The sequence below is a fragment of the Odocoileus virginianus genome, chromosome 9 (genome assembly GCF_023699985.2).
Source record: "Odocoileus virginianus isolate 20LAN1187 ecotype Illinois chromosome 9, Ovbor_1.2, whole genome shotgun sequence".
NCBI lineage: Eukaryota > Metazoa > Chordata > Mammalia > Artiodactyla > Cervidae > Odocoileus > Odocoileus virginianus.
In genome coordinates, this window is record NC_069682.1 from 18,050,324 (window position 1) to 18,071,374 (window position 21,051).

A 21,051-nucleotide genomic window follows, 5' to 3' on the forward strand; every position below is an offset into this window, starting at 1 on the left:
AACACATGGGAAATGAGGGGGTAAAGTGGAGAGAAACAGAGACACTAATCTACAAAACAAAACACTAGAAAGTTAAACCAGAAAACAATATACTTATTTGTCTTCAAGGGGGTGACAGTAGGTCCAGGGAGTACAGGGGGAATGATAGTTCTCTAAGTACAGTTGGCCATTTGTATCTGTGGGTACTACATCTGCAGATTCAATCAACTGCAGGCTGCAAACATTCAGAAAAAATTCCACAAAGTTCCAAAAAGGAAAACTCTGCCATGTGCTGGCAACTACTTAGATAATATTTCCATTGTAGTTACAACTATATACATACTGTTCACATTGTATTAGGTACTATAAGCAAGAGATGATTTAAAATATTTGGGAAGCTATGCATAAGTTATATGCAAATATAGCACCATTTTATATAAGGGACTTGAGCATCTCTGGACTTTGGTATCTAGGAGGGTCCTGGAACCAACCCCTTGTGGGTACCAAGGGACAACTGCACATCTTTTGCATGCTTATACTTTGGGAAGTAGGTTAATGTTGTACGTATCACCTCCAAAATAAAATCAACAAAATACTAAAATGGAAGTAAAACGGCAAAGAATTCTCAAAGAAACTTAGCAGCATTATAGGATACATCAAATGAGTAAATGTGCTGCTGTTGTTTAGAGTCAAGTTAACACTGTAGAAGAAAGGACATACACATACAAAACAAAGGAAGGAAAAAATAAGACCTGAGAGGATAAATTAGAATTGAAGACATTCATGAGAGCTCATGATTTCAAAATATATCTATGTATATGCATTTATGTCTATGTAGGTATATATGTGTATGAATATGTGTATCTATATTTGTGTATGTATATTGAGGAGTCCACTTCCAGACTAAAATCTTATGTGTGATATTTCATGACCGACCATATGCAATTACAGACAGACATTACAACAATAATATTCAGAGAATTTAATAGTCCAAATTTAAACAATGAATAAAGCAACTAAGATCAAAAGGGTAACAGAATTGAACAAAACTATAAATTAAGAGTTCTGCAGAGGTTTTTGATTTCTATAGAACATTCCATCCAACAACAGCGAAGTCTGTACCCTCCTTAAATGCATATGGAAGACACTGTAGCCAGCTTTCAGAGATAACTGGAGTTCCTGCCACTGCAACTTCTACCAGGGGCTACAGCTGGTAGCCCAATTAAAAAATGGGTGAAGCACTACTATTCAACATAGTTTTGGAAGTACTAGCCACAACAATCAGAGAAGAAAAAGAAATAAAAGGAATCCAGATGAGAAAAGAAGAAGTAAAACCATCACTGTTTGCAGATAACACGATCCTCTACACAGAAAACCCTGATGACATCACCAGAAAATTACTAGAGCTACCATGAATAAAGTAAATTTGCAGGATATAAAATTAATACACAGAAATCCCATGCATTCCTATACACTAACAATGAGAAAACAGAAAGAGAATTTAAGGAAACAATCCCATTCACCACTGCAACAAAAGGAATAAAATATTTAGAAATAAATTTACCTAAAGAAACAGAAGACCTATATATAGAAAACTGTAAAACACTGATGAAAGAAATCAAAGAGGACACAGATGGAGAAATATACCATGTTCATGGATTGGAAGAATCAATATATTGAAAATGAATATACTACCCAAAGCAATCTAAAGATTCAATGCAATCCCTATCAGGCTACCAACAGTATTTTTCACAGAACTAGAACAAATAATTTCACAATTTGTATGGAACTACAAAAAACCTCGAACAGCCAAAGAAATCTTGAGAAAGAAGAATGGAACTGGAGGAATCAACCTGCTTGACTTCAGATTATACTACAAAGCTACAGTCATCAAGACAGTATGGTACTGGCACAAAGACAGACATCTGAATCAATGGAACAAAACAGAAAGCCCAGAGATAAATCCATGCACCTATGGACACCTTATCTTTGACAAAGGAGGCAAAAATAGGCAATGGAGAAAAGATAATCTCTTTAACAAGTGGTGCTGGGAAAATTAGTCAACCACCTGTGAAAGAATGAAACTAGAACACTTTCTCACACCATACATAAAAATAAACTCAAAATGGATTAAAGATCTAAATATAAGACCAGAAACTATAAAACCCCTAGGGGAAAACATAGGCAAAACACTCTCTGACGTAAGTCACAGCAGGATCCTCTATGACTTACCTCCCAGAGTAATGGAAATAAAAGCAGAAATAAACAAATGGGACCTAATTAAACTTAAAAGCTTTTGCACAAAGAAGGAAACTATAAGCAAGGTGAAAAGACAGCCCTCAGAATTGGAGAAAATAATAGCAAATTAAGGAACTGACAAAGAATTAATCTCAAAAATATACAAGCAGCTCATGCAGCTCAATACCAGAAAAATAAAGGACCCAATCAAAAAATGGGCCAAAGAACTAAGGAAGCATTTCTCCAAAGATGACATACAGATGGCTAACAAACACATGCAAATATGCTCAACATCACTCGTTATCAGAGAAATGCAAATCAAAACCCACAATGAGGTACTATCTCACGCTGGTCAGAATGGCTGCATCAAAAAGTCTATAAACAATAAATGCTGGAGAGGGTGTGGAGAAACAGGAACCCTCTTACACTGTTGGTGGGAATGCAAACTAGTACAGCCACTATGGAGAACAATGTGAAGATTCCTTAAACAACTGGAAATATGACCCAGCAATCCCACTGCTAGGCATACACACCGAGGAAACCAGAATTGAAAGAGACTCATGTACCCCGATGTTCATTGCAGCACTGTTTGCAATAGCAAGGACATGGAAGTAACCTAGATGTCCATCAGCAGACGAATGGATAAGAAAGTTGTGGTACATGTACACAATGGAATATTACTCAGCTATTAAATAGAATGCATTTCATTAAGTTCTAATGAGATGGATGAAACTGGAGCCTATTATACAGAGTGAAGTAAGTCAGAAAGAAAAACGCCAATACAGTATATATGGAATTTAGAAAGGTGCTAATGATGATGCTATATGCAAGACAGCAAAAGGCATACATGTAAAGAACAGACTTTTGGACTCTGTGGGAGAAGGTGAGGGTGGGATGATTTGAGAGACTAGAATTGAAACATGTATATTACCATATGTGAAATAGATGATCAGTCCAACTTTGATGCATGAAGCAAGGCACTCAAAGTCAGTCCCCTGGGACAACCCAGAGAGATGCGATGGGAAGGGATTGGGGTCAGGACGTGGGGGACACAAGTGCACCTGTGGCTGATTCATGTCAATGTATGGCCAAAACCACCACAATATTGTAAAGTAATTAGCCTCTAATTAAAATAAAGTAATAAAAAAATAAAATATAAATATTTAAAATTTGAAATTCTTCTCTAAGAACATTTGAACATTTTTCACATTTGGATATATAGTATTTTCCTTATTTTTAAAAGTTCTACTATTTTATAATTCCATTTTTATATCTTATTTGATTAATGAATTATATATAATTTATAAAAATTATATAAAAATTTTGAATGACCAAATACTTCATTTTAAAATATTTATTTCCAAGTTAATTTAATTTTGATAAGAGGATATCATTTATATGGTGGCACAATTTTGTTGTGTTTTATTGAGACTTGGTTTAAAGTTCAGTAGGTAATAAATACTTTAAATATTAAAAAAAAATGGTGAAGGAGTTGTAAAGACATTTTTTCCAAAGAAGCTATACAAATTACCAATAAGCACACAAAAAGATGCTTATAATCTTTAATAATTAAGTAAATGTGAATCAAAATTGTAATGAGATACACTTCATACCTACTGGAATAAACATAATTCAAACAAAAAGGAAAACAAGGGTATATACCATTGTACACTGTTACTGGGAACAGAAAATGGTGCAGCCACTGTGGAAAACAGTTGTGCAGTTCCTCAGAAAGCTAAACTTAAAATTATTTTATGATCCAGCAAATATACTCCTACCCAAACAATTGAAGACAGAGATTTAAACAGATATCCTATACCATGTTCAGTGTTGAATTATTCACAGTAGCCAAAAGTGGAAAGAATCTAAATGTCCATAAGCAGATGAATGGATAAACAAAATGTGGTATGCACATACAATAATACATTCAGTTCAGTTCAGTCACTCAGTCGTGTCCAACTGTTTGTGACCCCATGAACCGTAGCATGCCAGGCCTCCCTGTCTATCACCAACTCCCAGAGTTTCCCCAAACTCATGTCCATTGAGTCGGTGATGCTGTCCAACCATCTCATCCTCTGTCGTCCCCTTCTGCCCTCAATCTTTCCCAGCATCAGGGTCTTTTCAAATGAGTCAGCTCTTTGCATCAGGTGGCCAAAGTATTGGAGTTTCAGCTTCAACATCAGTCCTTCCAATGAACACCCAGGACTGATCACCTTTAGGATGGGATGGACTGGTTGCATCTCCTTGCAGTCCAAGGGACTCTCAAGAGTCTTCTCCAACACCACAGTTCATAAAGAGAAACAAAATTCTGACATATGCTAAACTGTGGGTGAACCCTGAAAATATTATGATGCTAAGTGAAACAGCATAATTCCACTTACATGAAACAGGCCAGGTGCAAAAGGACAAATACATAATTCCACTTACATGAAACATAATAGCCAAACTCACAGAGACAGAAAGTAAGTGAGAGGTTACCAGGGGCTGGATGGAGGCAGGAATGGGAGTTACTTCCTAACAAGTTTCTTTTCAGGGTGATGAAAGTTGTGGATATAGATGTAGTGATGATTGCACAACACTGTGAATGCAGTTGATGCTATTGAATTTTATACTTTAAAGATGATTAAAATGTCAAATTGTATGTATATTTTATCACAATGAAAAAAATATGTCAATTGATTAAATTGAGTTCAACTACTGGTTAAAAATTCATGATAAACTCTGACCAAAAGAAAACATCCTGACCATAATCAAAATATTTATCTCAGGTAAATAATCATCACAGGTGAAACCATAGAGACACTCTCATTTCGAAGCACCAGAGAAGAGTGATACTTCCATACTTTCAGTTCAGTCACTCAGTCGTGTCCAACTCTTTGCAACCCCATGGACTGCAGCATGCCAGGCTTCCCTGTCCATCACCAACTCCTGGAGCTTGCTCAAACTCAAGTCCATCAAGTTGGTGATGCCATCCAACCATCTCATCCTCTGCTGTCCCCTTCCCCTTCTGCCTTCAATCTTTTCCAGCATCAGGGTCTTTTCCAGTGAGTCAGTTCTTCGTATCTGGTGGCCAAAGTATTGGAGTTTCAGCTTCAGCAGCAGTCCTTCCAATGAATCTTCAGGGCTGATTTCCTTTAGGATTGACTGGTTTGATCTCCTTGCATCATAACTGTTTAAAAAAAATTACTTCGGAAGTTTCAGCCAATGCAATAAGATATGGATGGGTTATAATAAAAGCTATGTATGTTGGGAAAAAAGAATAAACTGATGTTTTATAAAATGTACATTGAATACCCAAAAACCCAGCTAAAACATTAATTATTTATAACACAAAGCATATTTTTTCCTGCTATACTCTGATGAATTTGGTGTATAATATTATGCTGCCAAATACTGTTATTTGGTTGAGACAAAGCTATCACTTTCCTTTTACACAAAGTTTAGTTAAGATAAACTGAGCAGTATGTTAACTCACCAAATTAATCTTTACACATTGGTCAGTATATTTAGATATTCTCTCATGGCTGTCTAAGAAGTTATTTCTATACTTAGTAATGTTCTCACTTCATTTACTTTAACATGGGAACACAAAATCATTAACATCTTTTTCTTACAAAAGAAAAACTCTTTTCACCTTGAAATTCTCTTGCTTCTTGGTAAGTTTGTTTTTCAATCTTAGTTTGTAAATTCTCTTCTATAATATCAGCCTTAATCACAAAAGTTAAAACAAGTAATTACAAATTATACATCATAGAACTCTAATTACCTTCTTCTATATCTACAATGTCATTACAGAAACTTTTTATCTCTCATTATTTCTTAAATGTATCAAACTTAAAAATGAAAACAATTAATGGATCTGAGGGACATTTGGGAACACTTTTAATAGTGTGGAAGGACCTTTCCCAAGCAAAATTGTGAATCTTCTTCATAAATAATTCCAAACAAATCAAGTTAATATTTTAAAATTATGATTCTAATTTATATTTATATTTTCACCTAATTTAATCTCTAGGAAAACTCAAATGGCTTTAAAAATTATTTTTATAATGCCACTGAATAGCTTGTAAGATAAAAAATATTGTGAAGGTTAAATTTCATTTATATATATATGAATATATGTCAAATATCATTATCATTTTTCTTTTTCCCAGAATTTTAACTAAGAATTTCCTGAACAGTTTTTTAGCAAAGGCAATTCTAGTAATTTTCTAAGACATGTTTAAGGTATATAAAATTATTTCAAAACAACTATGCTCTCACAACTATCTTAATATACAAAAATTTTTATAGATGAACATGAAATAATTTCTCTGTTTCAGAAATCACATATCTTTCAATTTATCATTAAAATTATAATTCTAGCCACAAATTCTTTGTTGGTACAGATTAGAACTTTTACATTAAAATATTGATCCCCAAATATCCCTTTAAAATTCTAAATATATAACATGTTTTATCATAGTTATGGAGTTTGGGATCAATATATACACATTGCTATATTTAAAATGGGCAACCACAAGGACCTACTGTATAGCACATGGAACTCTGCTCAATGTTATGTGGCAGCCAGGATGGGATAGGGGTTTGGAGGAGAATGGACACATGTATATGCACGGCAGAGTCCCTCTACTGTCCACCAGAAACTATCATGACATTGTTAATTGGCTGTACTCCAAAACAAAATAAATTAAAAAAATAATGAATCAAATGGCAAATTTTAAATTCCATTTAAATAAGAAAATATTGATGTTTTAAATTAACATTGATTGAAAATACTGAAGAAGTATAGCAATTAAAATAAAAAGGTTTCAATTTATTATGCTGTATCTTACCACCTTTGAGATGTCAGTACCCAGCATCCTTCTTTTAACAACAGAGGGTGAGATAAATGATGCTGCAGACATTTCATTCCCTTGAAGCAATTTTTCAACAGACTGTGCATCTTTAATTTCTTCATGCCATAACATTGTTGTGAATGTTTTATCATAGTTCTTTGATGAAAGTATATGGGACAGATCTTCATCAGTTAAACCTTCACTTGGAGTCTTTAAAAAAGGTGATCCATCTTGAGACTTGAGGATCTGTGAAAGATCTGAAATAGCAGGGCTAGCTCTTTCCTTCTCTGAGCTTTAGAATTACAAAACATCTGGTATTAGATTATATGAACAACACTTTTTATTTTTAACTAAAGAATTATTTGCATAATCTATAAGGATATTAAATGAGCAATTATAATTATTCACTAATAGTAATACAAATGTAAAATTGATGCTAGATAACAAGCTAAGGATAATACATCTCATGGATTTTAAGATAGAAACAGAGTCTCAAATTGGCCAAGACAGCAGAGTGGGAACACCCTGAGCCCACCTCCTCTAATGGGCATACCAAAATTACAACCATTTGCAGAGCAACTATTGATAAGAAAAACTGGATGATTAGCAGAAAAGATCTCACAACAAGATAGGGAGAAGAAGTGGAGTCACACTATAGTCAAGATCCACAGCCCTAAGTGAGTAACCCACAAAGGGAGGATGATTACAATTGCAGAGGTTATCCCCAAGGAGCAAGAGGTCCAAGTCCCACACTGGGATCGCCAGCCCAGGAATCCTACACCAACACAAGCATCTAGAACATTTGGCTTTGAAGGTCAATGGGACTTACTTTCAGGAAAGTCAGAATGTCATGGGAAATAGAGACTCTCTTCTAAGAAAACACACACATGATCTCACACACTCTAAGAGTCATAGCAGAATCAGTCATTTAAAAGGAGACTGGATTACACCCACCTTCTGCTCTTGGAGAGCCTACCGGAGAGGCAGAAGGCAACTGGAGCTCACGATGGGGACACAGACACTGGTGGCAGGCAATTTCGAAAGTTCTTTCTAACACATGGTCACCGGTAAACCAAGCTCCACTCTGGAATATTCCCTCTAGCTTATTGGGACTCAGCCCCGCCCAGTCTGTCAGAACCAGAACTGGGACCCCTCAGGCCAAGCAACTAGCAAGGAAGGACTTACTCAGTAGCTGCCTTCAGAGGACCTGAGCCCACGTCACCCTGTGACACAGCCCTATCTACAGCAGTCAGACACCAGCCCCAGGACCACTGTGGCCTGCAGCCTGCCATGGTAGGACCCAGCCCACTCACCAGCAGGCCAATACCAAGTATTTAAACACTTTGGGCCCCTCAGCCAGCTGCCCAGGGATTTGGCCACACCCCTAACCAGGCTGGAACAAGCTTCAGATAACCACTGATTCCGCAGCCAGCTGTATCATGAACCAGCCCAACATCAAATCTCCTAATATTACATTACAGAAATCTCAGAAGAAGTGAGAGAAAGGGAGAAGAGGACATATCTGAAGTTAAAATAGCTGAAAAACTCCCATAGCCTGGGAAAGGAAATGGTATCAAGGTCCAGGAAGCACTGAGAGTTTCAAATACAATCATCCCAAAGACAACCACACCAAGACACACCATAATTAAAATGAAAAAATTTTAGATAAAGAGAGAACAATAAAACAAGGGAAAGCAACAAGTTAGGTAAAAGAGAACTCCTATAAGGCCAGGCTATCAACTAACTTTTCAGCAGAAACTCTATAGGCCAGAGGGGAGTGGCATGACCTATTTTAAATGACGAAAGGGAAAACCTACAATAAGAAATGCTCTACCCCATAATGCTTTCATTCAGATTTGATGGCAAGATCAAAAATTATACAACCAAGCAAAAGCAAAGAGTTCAGCATTACCAAGCCAGCATTACAAGAAATGTTAAGGGAACTTCCCAAGTGAAAAGAAAAGGCAAAATCTAGAAACATAAAAGGCACAAAAGTGAAAAGCTCATTGTTAAAAGCAAATATACAGTAAAGGTAGTAAATCAACCATATACAAAGTGAGTAGGAAGATTAAAAGACTAAACTAGTAAACTTTTCTATATTCACAATAAGCAGTTAAGAGACACAAAAAGATCTAAAAGACGATGTCAAAAACCATAATCATGGGGGGGTGGTGGTGGAGAGAAGTGAAAACACAGGGTTGTTAAAATGTCTGAAATGCAGAAATCAGCAATTGAAAATAATCACATGTATATTGAGAGATTCCTACATATAAAACTGATGGTAACCACAAACCAAAAATCTACTCTAGATACACACACGCAAACAAAAGAATCCAAACATGACACTAAAGGCAGTCGTCAAAACACAAGAGAATGAAAGAAAGGGGAAAAAAGGCCTATAAAACCAATTCTAAAACAATTAATAAAATGGTAATTAGAACATACCAATCGAAACCACATTGAATGTAAATAGAATAAATGACCCAATCAAGACACAGAGTGACTGAATGGATACCAAACAAGATACACACACACACACACACACACACACTCTCCCTACAAGAGACTCACTTCAGACCTAAGACATCCAACCATCTAAAAGTGAGGTGATATAAAAAGATGTCTCATGCAAATGAAAATCAAAAGAAATCTGGCATAGCAATACTTACAAAAAAGTATATAAATTTAAAACAAAGACTATTATAAAAAACAAAGAAAGGAATTAAACAACAAAAAAGGGATCAATATAAGAACATAAAACTTTATATATGCACCCACTGTGAGTGAGTGAGTGAAGTCACTTAGTCGAGTCCGACTCTTTGCAACCTCATGGACTGTAGCCTACTAGGCTCCTCCCTCCGTGAGATTCTCCAGGCAAGAATACTACTGTAGGAACACCTAAATGTATAAAACAAACATTAATAATACATAAAGAGAAACTGGCAGTAACACAAAAATAGTAGGGGACTTTAACACCCCACTCACATCAAAAGTACAGATGATCCAGACAGAAAATCAATAAAGAAACACTAACTTAAATCACACATTAAACCACATGGATTATGTATATACATGGAACAGTCCATACAAAGTCAGCAGAATATTCTTTCAACTGCACATGGAATATTCTGTAGGAAAGATCTCATGTGAGGCCACAAAAGAAATCTCAGCAAATTCAAGAAAGCTGAAATTATATCAACCATCTTTTCTGATTGCAACACTATGAACTAGATCAACTACAAGAAAAATAACTGCAAAAAACCCCACAAACATGTGGAAGTTAAACAATATGCTACTAAACAACCAATGAATTACTGAAGAAATCAAAGAGGAAATAAATACCTAGAGACAAAAGACAGCAACATGACAATCTAAAACCTATGGAATGTAGCAAAAGCAGCTCTAAGAGGGAAGGTAACAGCAATACATGCTGACTTCAGGAAAGAAGAAAAACATCAAATAAACAACCTAATCTTATACCTAAATGAGCTACAGAAAAAAACAAACAAATAAAACCCATAGTCAGAGGAAAGAAATCATAAAGATTAGAGTAGAAGTAAATAAAATAGAAATTAAAATAAAAGATCAATGAAGCTAAAGGCTGGTTATTTGAAAAGATAAGCAAAATGAATAAACCTTTAGCCAAACTCACCAAGAAAAAAAGGAAGTATCCAAATCAATAAAATCCCAAAGAAGAAGTTACAACCAACATCACAAAAATAAAAAGAATCATAAGAGACTACTTGCTACTGTTCTTTAGTGTTCAGTTGTGTCCAACTCTTTTGCGATCCCATGGACTGTAGCCCGCCAGGGTCCACTTTCCATGGGATTCTCCAGGCAAGAATACTGGAGAGGCTTGCCATTTCCTACAGCAGGGAATCTTCCCAATCCAGGGATCGAATCTGCCTCTCCTGCAGAGCCTGCATTGGCAGGTAGATTCTTTACCACTTCGGGAATGGACAACCTAGCTTTTCAGGACAAATTCTTGGAAAGGTACAATCTCCTAAACTTAAACCAGGAAGAAAGAGAAATATGAACAGACCAACTACCAGTACTGAAACTGAATCAATAATTTTAAAACTCACAACAAACAAAAATTCAGCTTCAGAGACTTCACAGGTAAATTCTACCAAACACTTAAAACTTAACCCTTATGCTTTTAAAACTATTCCAAAAAATTGCAGAGGAAGGAAGACTTCCAAATTCATGGTATGAGGCAGCATCAACCTGACATCAAAACAAGACAGTTCAGTTCAGTTGCTCAGTCGTGTCCAACTCTTTGCGACCCCATGAATCACAGCACGCCAGACCTCCCTGTCCATCACCAACTCCCAGAGTTTACTCAAACTCATGTCCATTGAGTCGGTGACGCCACCCAGCCATCTTATCATCTGTCATCCCCTTCTCCTCCTGCCCTCAACCCCTCCCAGCATCAGGGTCTTTTCCAATGAGTCAACTCTTCACATGAGGTGGCCAAAGTATTGGAGTTTGAGCTTTCAGCATCAGTCCTCCCAATGAACACCCAGGACTGGTCTCCTTTAGGATGGACTGGTTGGATCTCCTTGCAGTCCAAGGGACTCTCAAGAGTCTTCTTGAACACCACAGTTCAAAAGCATCAATTCTTTAGCACTCAGCTTTCTTCACAGTCCAACTCTCACATCCATACATGACTACTGGAAAAACCGTAGCCTTGACCAGATGGACCTTTGTTGGGAAAGTAATGTCTCTGCTTTTTAATATGCTGTCTAGGTTGGTCATAACTTTCCTTCCAAGGAGTAAGTGTCTTTTAATTTCATGGCTGCAATCACCATCTGCAGTGATTTTGGAGCCCCCCAAAATAAAGTCAGCCACTGTTTCCCCATCTATTTGCCATGAAGTGATGGGACCAGATGCCATGATCTTAGTTTTGTGAATGTTGAGCTTTAAGCCAACTTTTTCACTCTCCTCTTTCACTTTCATCAAGAGGCTTTTCAGTTCCTCTTCACTTTCTGCCATAAGGGTGGTGTCAACTGCCTATCTGAGGTTGTTAATATTTCTCCCAGCAATCTTGATTCCAGCTTGTGCTTCTTCCAGCCCAGAGTTTCTCATGAGGTACTCTGCATATAAGTTAAATAAGCAGGGTGACAATATACAGCCTTGACGTACCCCTTTTCCTATTTGGAAGCAGTCTGTTGTTCCATGTCCAGTTCTAACTGGACAAAGATACCAAAAAAAGGAAAGTTACAGGCCAAAATCACTAATGAATATAGATGGAAAAATCCTCAATACTAGTGAATTATATTCAACAATACATTAACACATGATTAAGTGGGATTTATCAGAGGAATGTAGCTTAAAACTCAACATTCAAAAAACTAAGATCATGTCATCTGGTCCCATTACTTCATGGCAAATAGATGGAGAAACAATGGAAACAGTGATAGACTTTATTTTGGGGGGCTTCAAAAAATTTGGGGGCTCCAAAATCACCACAGATGGTGACTGAAGGAATTAAAAGATGCTTGCTTCTTGGAAATAAAGCTATGACCAACCTAGATAGCATATTAAAAAGCAGAGATATTATTTTGCCAACAAAGGTCTAGTCAAAGAGATGGTTTTTCCAATAGTCATGTATGGATGTGAGTGTTGTACTATAAAGAAAACTGAGTGCAGAAGAATTGATGCTTTTGAACTGTGGTGATGGAGAAGACTCTTGAGAGTCCCTTGGACTGCGAGGAGATCCAGCCAGTCCATCCTAAAGGAAATTAGTCCTGAATATTCATTGGAAGGACTGATGCTGAAGCTGAAACTCCAGTACTCTGGCCACAACTGACTCATGTGAAGACACCCTGATTCTGGGAACGATTGAAGGTGGGAGGAGAAGGGGATGACAGAGGACAAGATGGTTGGATGTCATCACCGACTTGGACATGAGTTTGGGTAAACTCCAGGAGTTGGTGATGGACAGAGAAGCCTGGTGTGCTGCAGTCCACGGGGTCTCAAAGAGTCTGACACAACTGAGCAACTGAACTGATACTGATCACACAAATTCAATGATTTTTCATTATCTGCAAATCAGTGTGATAAGTAACACATTAAAAAATTTAAGAATAAAAACCATATGATTATCTCAATAGATGCCTTTGATGAAATTCAACATCCATTTATGATTAAGAAACTCTCCAGAAAGTGAGCTTAGAGGGAACATACCTCAACATAATAAAGGCTATATATGACAACCTTAGCTAGCATTATATTCAACAGAGAAGATGAAAGTATTTTCTCTAGTATCAGGCAAAGAATAAGGATGCCCACTCTTGCCATTTTTGTTCAACACAGTCTGGGAAGTCCTGAACACAGCAATCAGAAAAGAAAAAGAAATTTTAAAAAATCCAAATTGGAGAGAACAAGATGGCAGAGGAGTAGGTAGATGTGTAGTACATCTCTCTTCACAGATACATCAGGAATACACCTTCAGACACAGAAGTGCATGCAAAAAACCAGCTGAGAGTGGACAGGAGTACCTGACCAGAGGAAGATACAGAACCATGCAAAACTTGACAGGATGAAGGAACTATGGGGAAAAACAGGAGTCTTAGTAGGACTGGACCTGAATTCGGCAGGTGAGGGAACTGAAGCAGGGGTCCGATCCCCTCATCGGGGCAACTAAGTCAGAGGAGAAACATTTCAGGTTGAGAGTGAAACAGCTCGTTTGTGGCAGCCTAAATGGAATGAGAATCAGACAGTCCTTGCTGCAGCCATACATATCTCAGACAAGAATGCAGGTCCCCTGGAAGGTGCAGCAGCTGGAAGCTGGAGTTTGGGGACTGTGGAGCAATCCCAGAGTGAGGGCTGCTGTTGACTGTGGAGAGATGATCGAGGGGATGCGAGGAAGGAGACTGTGGTGGGAAATGTCTGTGGAAAAGCCGGGCAGCCATGGAGGCAAGGAGATACTGCCGAGTCACATGTAGGGGGTGGATTCATCGCCCTAGCCTCTCTGCCCACATGCCAGCATTGGCAGCTGAACAATAGAGAGGCTGGCCCATCAAACACCTCAGGCACTGGATTACAAAGTAGGACCCCACCCAGGGTGCTCCTTTAAGTGACTGGTGCACCGAACTACAAAGCAGGACTTCACCCAGGGTGCCCCTTTAAGTGCCTGACACACTTCACAGAGTAGGACCCCAGCCAGGGGGGGCCCCTCTATGTGCCTGAAGCGCTGAAAAACAGAGAAGGACCCCAGGCAAGGAAGCCCTTAGATGCCTGAACAGGCAGAGCTACGGAGAAAGACTGGCCAAAGAGGCCTTCTGATGGCCAGCTCCAAGAGGCTAGAAAAAAGACTCTAATAGGGCCGTAACTTCTGCAGTGGGGGCAGTCCATGTCCCTGAACACTTGGAGCCACCAGGGTCCCTGCAAGCCAAGCAGCTGTGCCACCTTCATGTTAAACTCTCATTGAGGCATAGCTGCCACAGGCAAAAAAAGTCTTACATCTATGCACGGAGGATCACTTTCGTAGTGTCAGACTCCTTGCAACCCTGTAGACTGTGGCCTGCCACGCTTTTCTGTCTGGGAGGGGTTTCTGCAGGCAAGAATACTGGAGCGTATTGGCCAATACTGGTTGCCATACCCTTCTAGAGCACTATATTTCCTGTTGCCCTAGCCACCAACTCCCCTGAGTACCTGGTGCTGCAAGAACCACTGCAACCCAAGCAGCTGTATCAACTCCATACCTGGGCCTCAGAGGGGCAAACCCAAGTCCTCCAAGGCAGCCTCAGGAGCAAACCCCAGTGGACAACCCACATGCAGAGCTGGAAATAAACCACAATTGAAATCCAGGGGCAGTGTGGCTAAGGAAGAAGACCCAAAACCTTCCCACCAGCTGTACAAGATGAAGATTAAATCCACACAATCAACTAGGAAGACTCTGTGTCTATGGAATATATAAAAGGTCATTGAGAGCTCCACAAAAGAAAATGCACTAGTTCTGATAGCTGTGGACACTGGAGGCAAGAACACACAGGAGTAGGACCAGATTAGAATCTGAGCTGCCCCCACAGCAGGTCCAGAGACCAGCACAGTGTTGGAGGGCCTCCTAGGGTAGTGAGGTGGATGGTGACTCCCAGCGAGGGAAATGACTCTGACAGCAGTGACTCAAGGAAAAACATTTATTACTATGTTTTGACTTGTTCTGTAGATTCTTTTGGATTTTTTTCTTTTTTCCTTTTTTATTCCTTTTGTCCCCCTCTGTTGTAGTTGTCGATTTTGTAGGTACTATGAAATCTAATTAAGCTTTTGAGCATTTTTTTTTCTCAGTCACATTTTTTATTGTTGTATAAACCTCTGCCTCAACATTGGGCTTTTGCAATTCTGTGGAGTTTCCCTTTTTCTTTTCTTTTTTTAATTTTTTAAACCTATTATTTTCTACATTTATTCCTTTGTTTGCTTTTCCTACTGTTCTTTTCCCCTTGCACTTAATCACTAATGTATATAAATCTTATTCATCTACCTCTATTTAACTTTGCATATCTATTCTTTCTTTCCTTTCCTCTCAACATATTTCTTAGTTGTGTTTTCACTGTTTTATTCCCCACTTGGCACCTTGCTTTAGCTTTGTTTTCCAGTTTGTGCTTTAGTTAGTTTTGTTCTTAACTGGTAAATATAATTTTTGATTTCTTTTGTTCGCCAGGTCAGTCTACTGTACATTATTTTTGTTGGGCTGTTTTGACTTTCTCAAGGGTATATATGTGTATATGCCATTATTTTAATTATTATTTGCCTGATTTTGTAACTGCCATGTGTCTGGGGTTCATCTTTGGCTTCTCGTTTTTGGATATTTGCTTTAATCTCACTTAATGCCATAACAAACCACTTGTGGAATCTTCGTTTCTGACCAGAGATCAAGCTCTGAGCCTTTGGAGTGGGAGCACTGACTCCAAGACCCTAGACTTCAGAGACCTAGCCCTAGGGAGTATCCAATAGTGAGAACTCAAAGGAAATCACCTGAATACAAGACCTGGCATCACCCAACCACCAGTAACACCCTTTCCAGGATGCCTCATGTAAACAAGAAACAAAACAAAAATACAAACCCGATTATCAGAAGACAGGAATACCACCTCACTCAGCCTTGCCCATCAGAGGAAAAACAAACAAACAAACAAAAACTCAGCACAAATTTCACCCTATATGAAGCTTCCAAACCACTGGACCAACCTTAGGAGGGCAGAAACTAAAGGAAGAAAGACTTCAACCTTGAAGCCTGGGAAAAGGAGACCTCAAACACAGTAAGTTAAAAAAAAGAAAGAAAAGGCAGAGAAATATTACACAAATGAAAGAATAAACTAGAAACATAGAAGTCCAAATAAATGAAGCGGAAATAGGCAAACCACCTGAAAAAGAATTCAGAATAATGATAGTGAAGATGATCAAAAACCGTGAAAACAAAATAGAGAAAATGCAAGAATCAATTAACAAAGACCTAGAAGAATTAAAGAATAAACATACAGAGACATACAACACAATTATTGAAATTAAAAACACTCTAAATGGAATCAATAGCAGAATATCTGAAGCAGAAGAATGAATCAGTGAGCTGGAAGATAAAATGGTGGAAATAACTTCTGAAGAGCAGAATAAAATAAAAAGAATGAAAAGAACTGAGGAAAGTCTCAGACACCTCTGGGAAAATATGAAATGCACCAACATTCAAATTATAGGGGTCCCAGAAGAAGGAGAGAAAAAGAAAGGGTATGAGAAAATTTTTGAAGAGATTATAATTGAAATTTAATTGAAATAAAACTGAAATTGAAATATAATTTCCCCCAACATGGGAAAGGAAATAGTCAATCAAGTCCAAGAGGCACAAAGAATCCCATTCAGGATAAACCCAAGAAGAAACACACCAAGACACATACTAATCAAATTAACAAAGACTAAACACAAAGAAGGAAATGGCAACCCACTCCAGTGTTCTTGCCTGGAGAATCCCAGGGTTGGGGTCACACAGAGTCAGACACAACTGAAGTGACTTAGCAGCAGCAGCAAACACAAAGAAAGTATATTAAAAGCAGCAACGGAGAAGCAACAAGTAACATACAAGGGAAATCCCATAGGCTTAACAGCTGATTTTTCAGCAGAAACTCTGCAGGCCAGCAGGGAATGGCAGGATATATTTAAAGTATCGAAAAGGAAAAATTTACTACCAAGATTACTGTACCAGCAAGGATCTAATTCAAAATTGGTGGAGAAATAAAAAGCTTTTTCAGACAAGCAAAAGTTAAGAGAATTCAGTACCACCAAACCAGCTTTACAACAAATGTTACAGAGACTTATACAGTCAAGAAATACAAAAGAAGAAAAAAGATCTACAAAATGAACCCCAAACAATTAAGAAAATGGCAATAGGAACATGTATATCAATAATTACTTTAAATGTAAATGGATTAAATGCTCCAACCAAAAGACACAGACTGGCTGAAGGGATACAAAAACAAGACCCATATATATGCTGTCTACAAGAAACCCACTTCAGACCTCAAGACACATATAGACTGAAAGTGAGAGGATGGAAAACTATATTCCATGCAAATGGGAAGTAAAAGAAAGCTGGAGTAGCAATCCTCATATCAGACAAAGTAGACATGAAAATAAGACTACAAGAGCTAAGAAAGGACACTACATGGTGATCAAGGGATAATCCAAGAGGAAGACATAACATTTGTAAATATCTATGCATCCAACATAGGAGCACCTCAATACATAAGACAAACACTAACAGACATAAAAGGAGAAATTGACAGTAGCACAATAATAGCAGGAGACTTTAACACCCCACTCACACCGGTGGACAGACAGATCATCTAAACACAATAAGGAAACAGTCTTAAATGATACATTAGATGAGCTGGATCTCATCAATATCTTCAGGACATTCCATCCAAATTTAGAAGAATACATCATCTTCTCAAGTACACATGGAACATTCTCCAGGATAGACCACATCTTGGGTCACAAATCAAACCTCAGTAAATTTAAGAAAACTGAAATCATATCAAGCATCTTCTCTGACCACAACACTATGAGACTAGATATCAATTACAAGAAAAAAACTGTAAGAAACACAAACACATGGAGATTAAACAATACATTTCTAAATAACCAACAGGTTACTGAAGAAATCAAAAGGGAAATAAAAAATTTCTAGAAAAAATGACAATGAAAACACAACAACACAAAACCTATGGGATTCAGAAAAAGCTGCTAAGAGGGAAGTTTATAGCAATACAATCCTATCTCAAGAAACAAGAAAAACATCAAATTTACAACCTAACTTTACACCTAAAACAACTGGAAAAAGAACAAAAAACACCAAAATTAGCAGAAAGAAATAAATCATAAAGATCCGAGTGGAAATAAATGAAAAAGAAATGAAAGAAACAATAGTAAAGATTAATAAAACTAAAAGCTGGTTCTTTGAGAAGATAAACAAAATTGACAAGCCTTTAACCAGATTAATCAAGAAAAAAAGAGAGAAGAATCAAATCAACAAAATTAGAAATGAAAAAGGAGAGGTTACAACAGACAATGCAGAAATACAAAGGATTATAAGAGACTATTATGAACAACTATATGGCAATAAAATAGACAACCTGGAAGAAATGGACAGGTTCTTAGAAAAGTTCAATCTTCCAAGACTGAACCAGGAAGAAATAGAAATTATGAACGACTCAATTACAAGCACTGAAATTGAAGCTGTGATCCAAAATCTCCCAAAAAACAAAATCCCAGGAACAAATGGCTTCATAGGAGAATTCTATCAAATATTTAGAGAAGAGCTAATACCTATTCTTCTAAAACTCTTTCAAAAAATCAGAGGAAGGAACACTTTCAAAACTCATTCTAGGAGGCCACTACCCAAAATACCAAAACCAGAGAAACAAAAAAAAAAGAAAACTACAGGCCAATATCTTTGATGAACATAGATGCAAAAAATCCTTAACAAAATTTTAGCAAACAGAATTCAGCAACACATCAAAAAGCTCATACACCATTATCAAGTTGGGTTTATTTCAGAAATGCAAGGATTCTTCAATATATGCAAATAAATCAATGTGATACACCATGTTAACAAACTGAAAGATAAAAACCATATGATAATCTCAATAGATGTAGAAAAAGGCTTGGACAAAATTCAGCACTGATTTATGATTAAGACTTCAAAAAATGGGCATAGAAGAACTTACCTCAACAAAGGAAAGGCCATATATGATAAGCCTACAGCAAACATTATTCTCAGTGGTGAAAAACTGAAAGCATTCCCCCTAAGATCACGAACAAGACAAGGGTGTCCACTTTCACCACTTTTATTCAACATAGTTCTGGAAGTCCTAGCTACAGCAATGAGAAAAGAGAAAGAAATAATAGGAACCCAGATTGGAAAAGAAGAAGTAAAACTCTCGTTGCAAATGACATGATACTGTACATAGAAAGCCCTAAAAATATTATCAGAAAATTACTAGAGCTAATCAGTGAATTTAAAAAGTTGGAGGATACAAAATCAATACACAGAAATCACTTGCATTTCTATATACTAACAATGAAAAATTAGAAAAATTAAGGAATAAATCCCATTTACCATTGTAACAAAAAGAATTAAATGTCTAGGAATAAACGTACCTAAGGAGACAAAAGAACTGTACACAGAAAATTATAAGACACTAATGAAAGAAATCAAAGAAGACATAAACAGATGGAGAGATATTCCATGTTCTTGAGTCACAAGAATCAGTATTGTGAAAATGACTATACTACCAATTGCAATCTACAGATTCAATGTGATCCCTATCAAATTATCAATGGCATTTTTCACAGAACTAGAATAAAAAATTTCACAATTCATATGGAAACACAAGTGACCCCCGAGTAGCCAAAGCAATCTTGAGAAAGAATGGAGTTGGAGGAATCAACCTGCCTGACTTCAGACTATACTACAAAGCCACAGTCATCAAGACAGTATGGTCCTGGCACAAAAACAGAAATATAGACCAATGGAACAAGACAGAAAGCCCAGAAATAAATCCATGTATCTATGGGTACCTTATTTTTGACAAAGGAGGCAGAAATGGGACAAAGACAGCCTCTTCAGTAAATGGTGCTGGGAAAACTGGACAGCCACATGTAAAAGAATGAAATTAAAACACTTCCTAACACCATACATAAAGATAAACACAAAATGGATTAAAGACCTAAATGTAAGACCAGAAACTAGGAAACTCTTAGAAGAAAACAGAGGCATAACACTTGATGACAAGTGTTTGATAAAAAAGCAAGATCTTCTATCATCCACCTCTTAAGAGTAATGGAAATAAAAACAGAAGTAAACAAGTGGGACTTGACTAAACTTAAAAAGATTTTGCACAGCAAAGGAAACTATAAGCAAGGTGAAAAGACAACCCTCAGAATGGGAGAAAATAATAGCAAATGAAACAACTGACAAAGGATTAATTTCCAAAATATACAAGCAGCTCATACAACTCAATGCCAGAACAAACAAAAAAACCCAACCAAAAACATTTTTCCAAATAAGACATTACAGATGGCTAAAATACACATGAAAAGATGCTCAACATCACTTATTATTAGAGAAATGCAAATCACAACTGCAATGAGATATCACCTCACACCATTCAGAATGGCCATCATCAGAAAGTCTACAAACAATAAATGCTGGAGAGGGTGTGGAGAAACGTGAATGCTTTTGCACTGTTGCTGGGAATATAAACTGATGCAGCCACTATGGAAGATGGTATCAAGATTCCTTAAAAAACTAGTAATAAAACCAATATGTGACCCAGCAATCCCACTCCTAGGTATATACCCTGAGGAAACCAGGGTTGAAAAAGACATGTGCATCCCATTGTTCATTGTGGCACTATTTACAACAGCTAGAACATAGAAGCAACCTAGATGTCCACTGACAGATGAATGGATAGAGAAGTTGTGGTACATACACACAGTG

The 21,051-nt window shown here is 37.3% G+C and overlaps 1 protein-coding gene across 19 annotated transcripts in view; it reads right to left on the reverse strand.

Moving 5' to 3' along the window:
- The window catches only part of CCDC7 (coiled-coil domain containing 7), a 257,870-nt gene that overhangs the window by 184,675 nt on the left and 52,144 nt on the right, over positions 1-21,051 (reverse strand). For 11 of the 19 annotated variants that reach the window (XM_070472033.1, XM_070472034.1, XM_020872673.2 and 8 more), the window contains 2 exons: positions 7,053-7,301; positions 5,852-5,924 (listed from right to left, as the gene is read on the reverse strand). The exons of 1 other annotated variant lie outside the window; for it this stretch is intronic. In XM_070472033.1, the coding sequence (XP_070328134.1) occupies positions 5,852-5,924; positions 7,053-7,301 (322 nt within the window). Of the gene's footprint in view, positions 1-4,962; positions 5,455-5,851; positions 5,925-7,052; positions 7,348-15,415; positions 19,425-21,051 lie in introns of those variants that run through there. 7 more of the 19 variants (XM_070472037.1, XM_020872682.2, XM_070472029.1 and 4 more) reach the window with 6 other exon arrangements.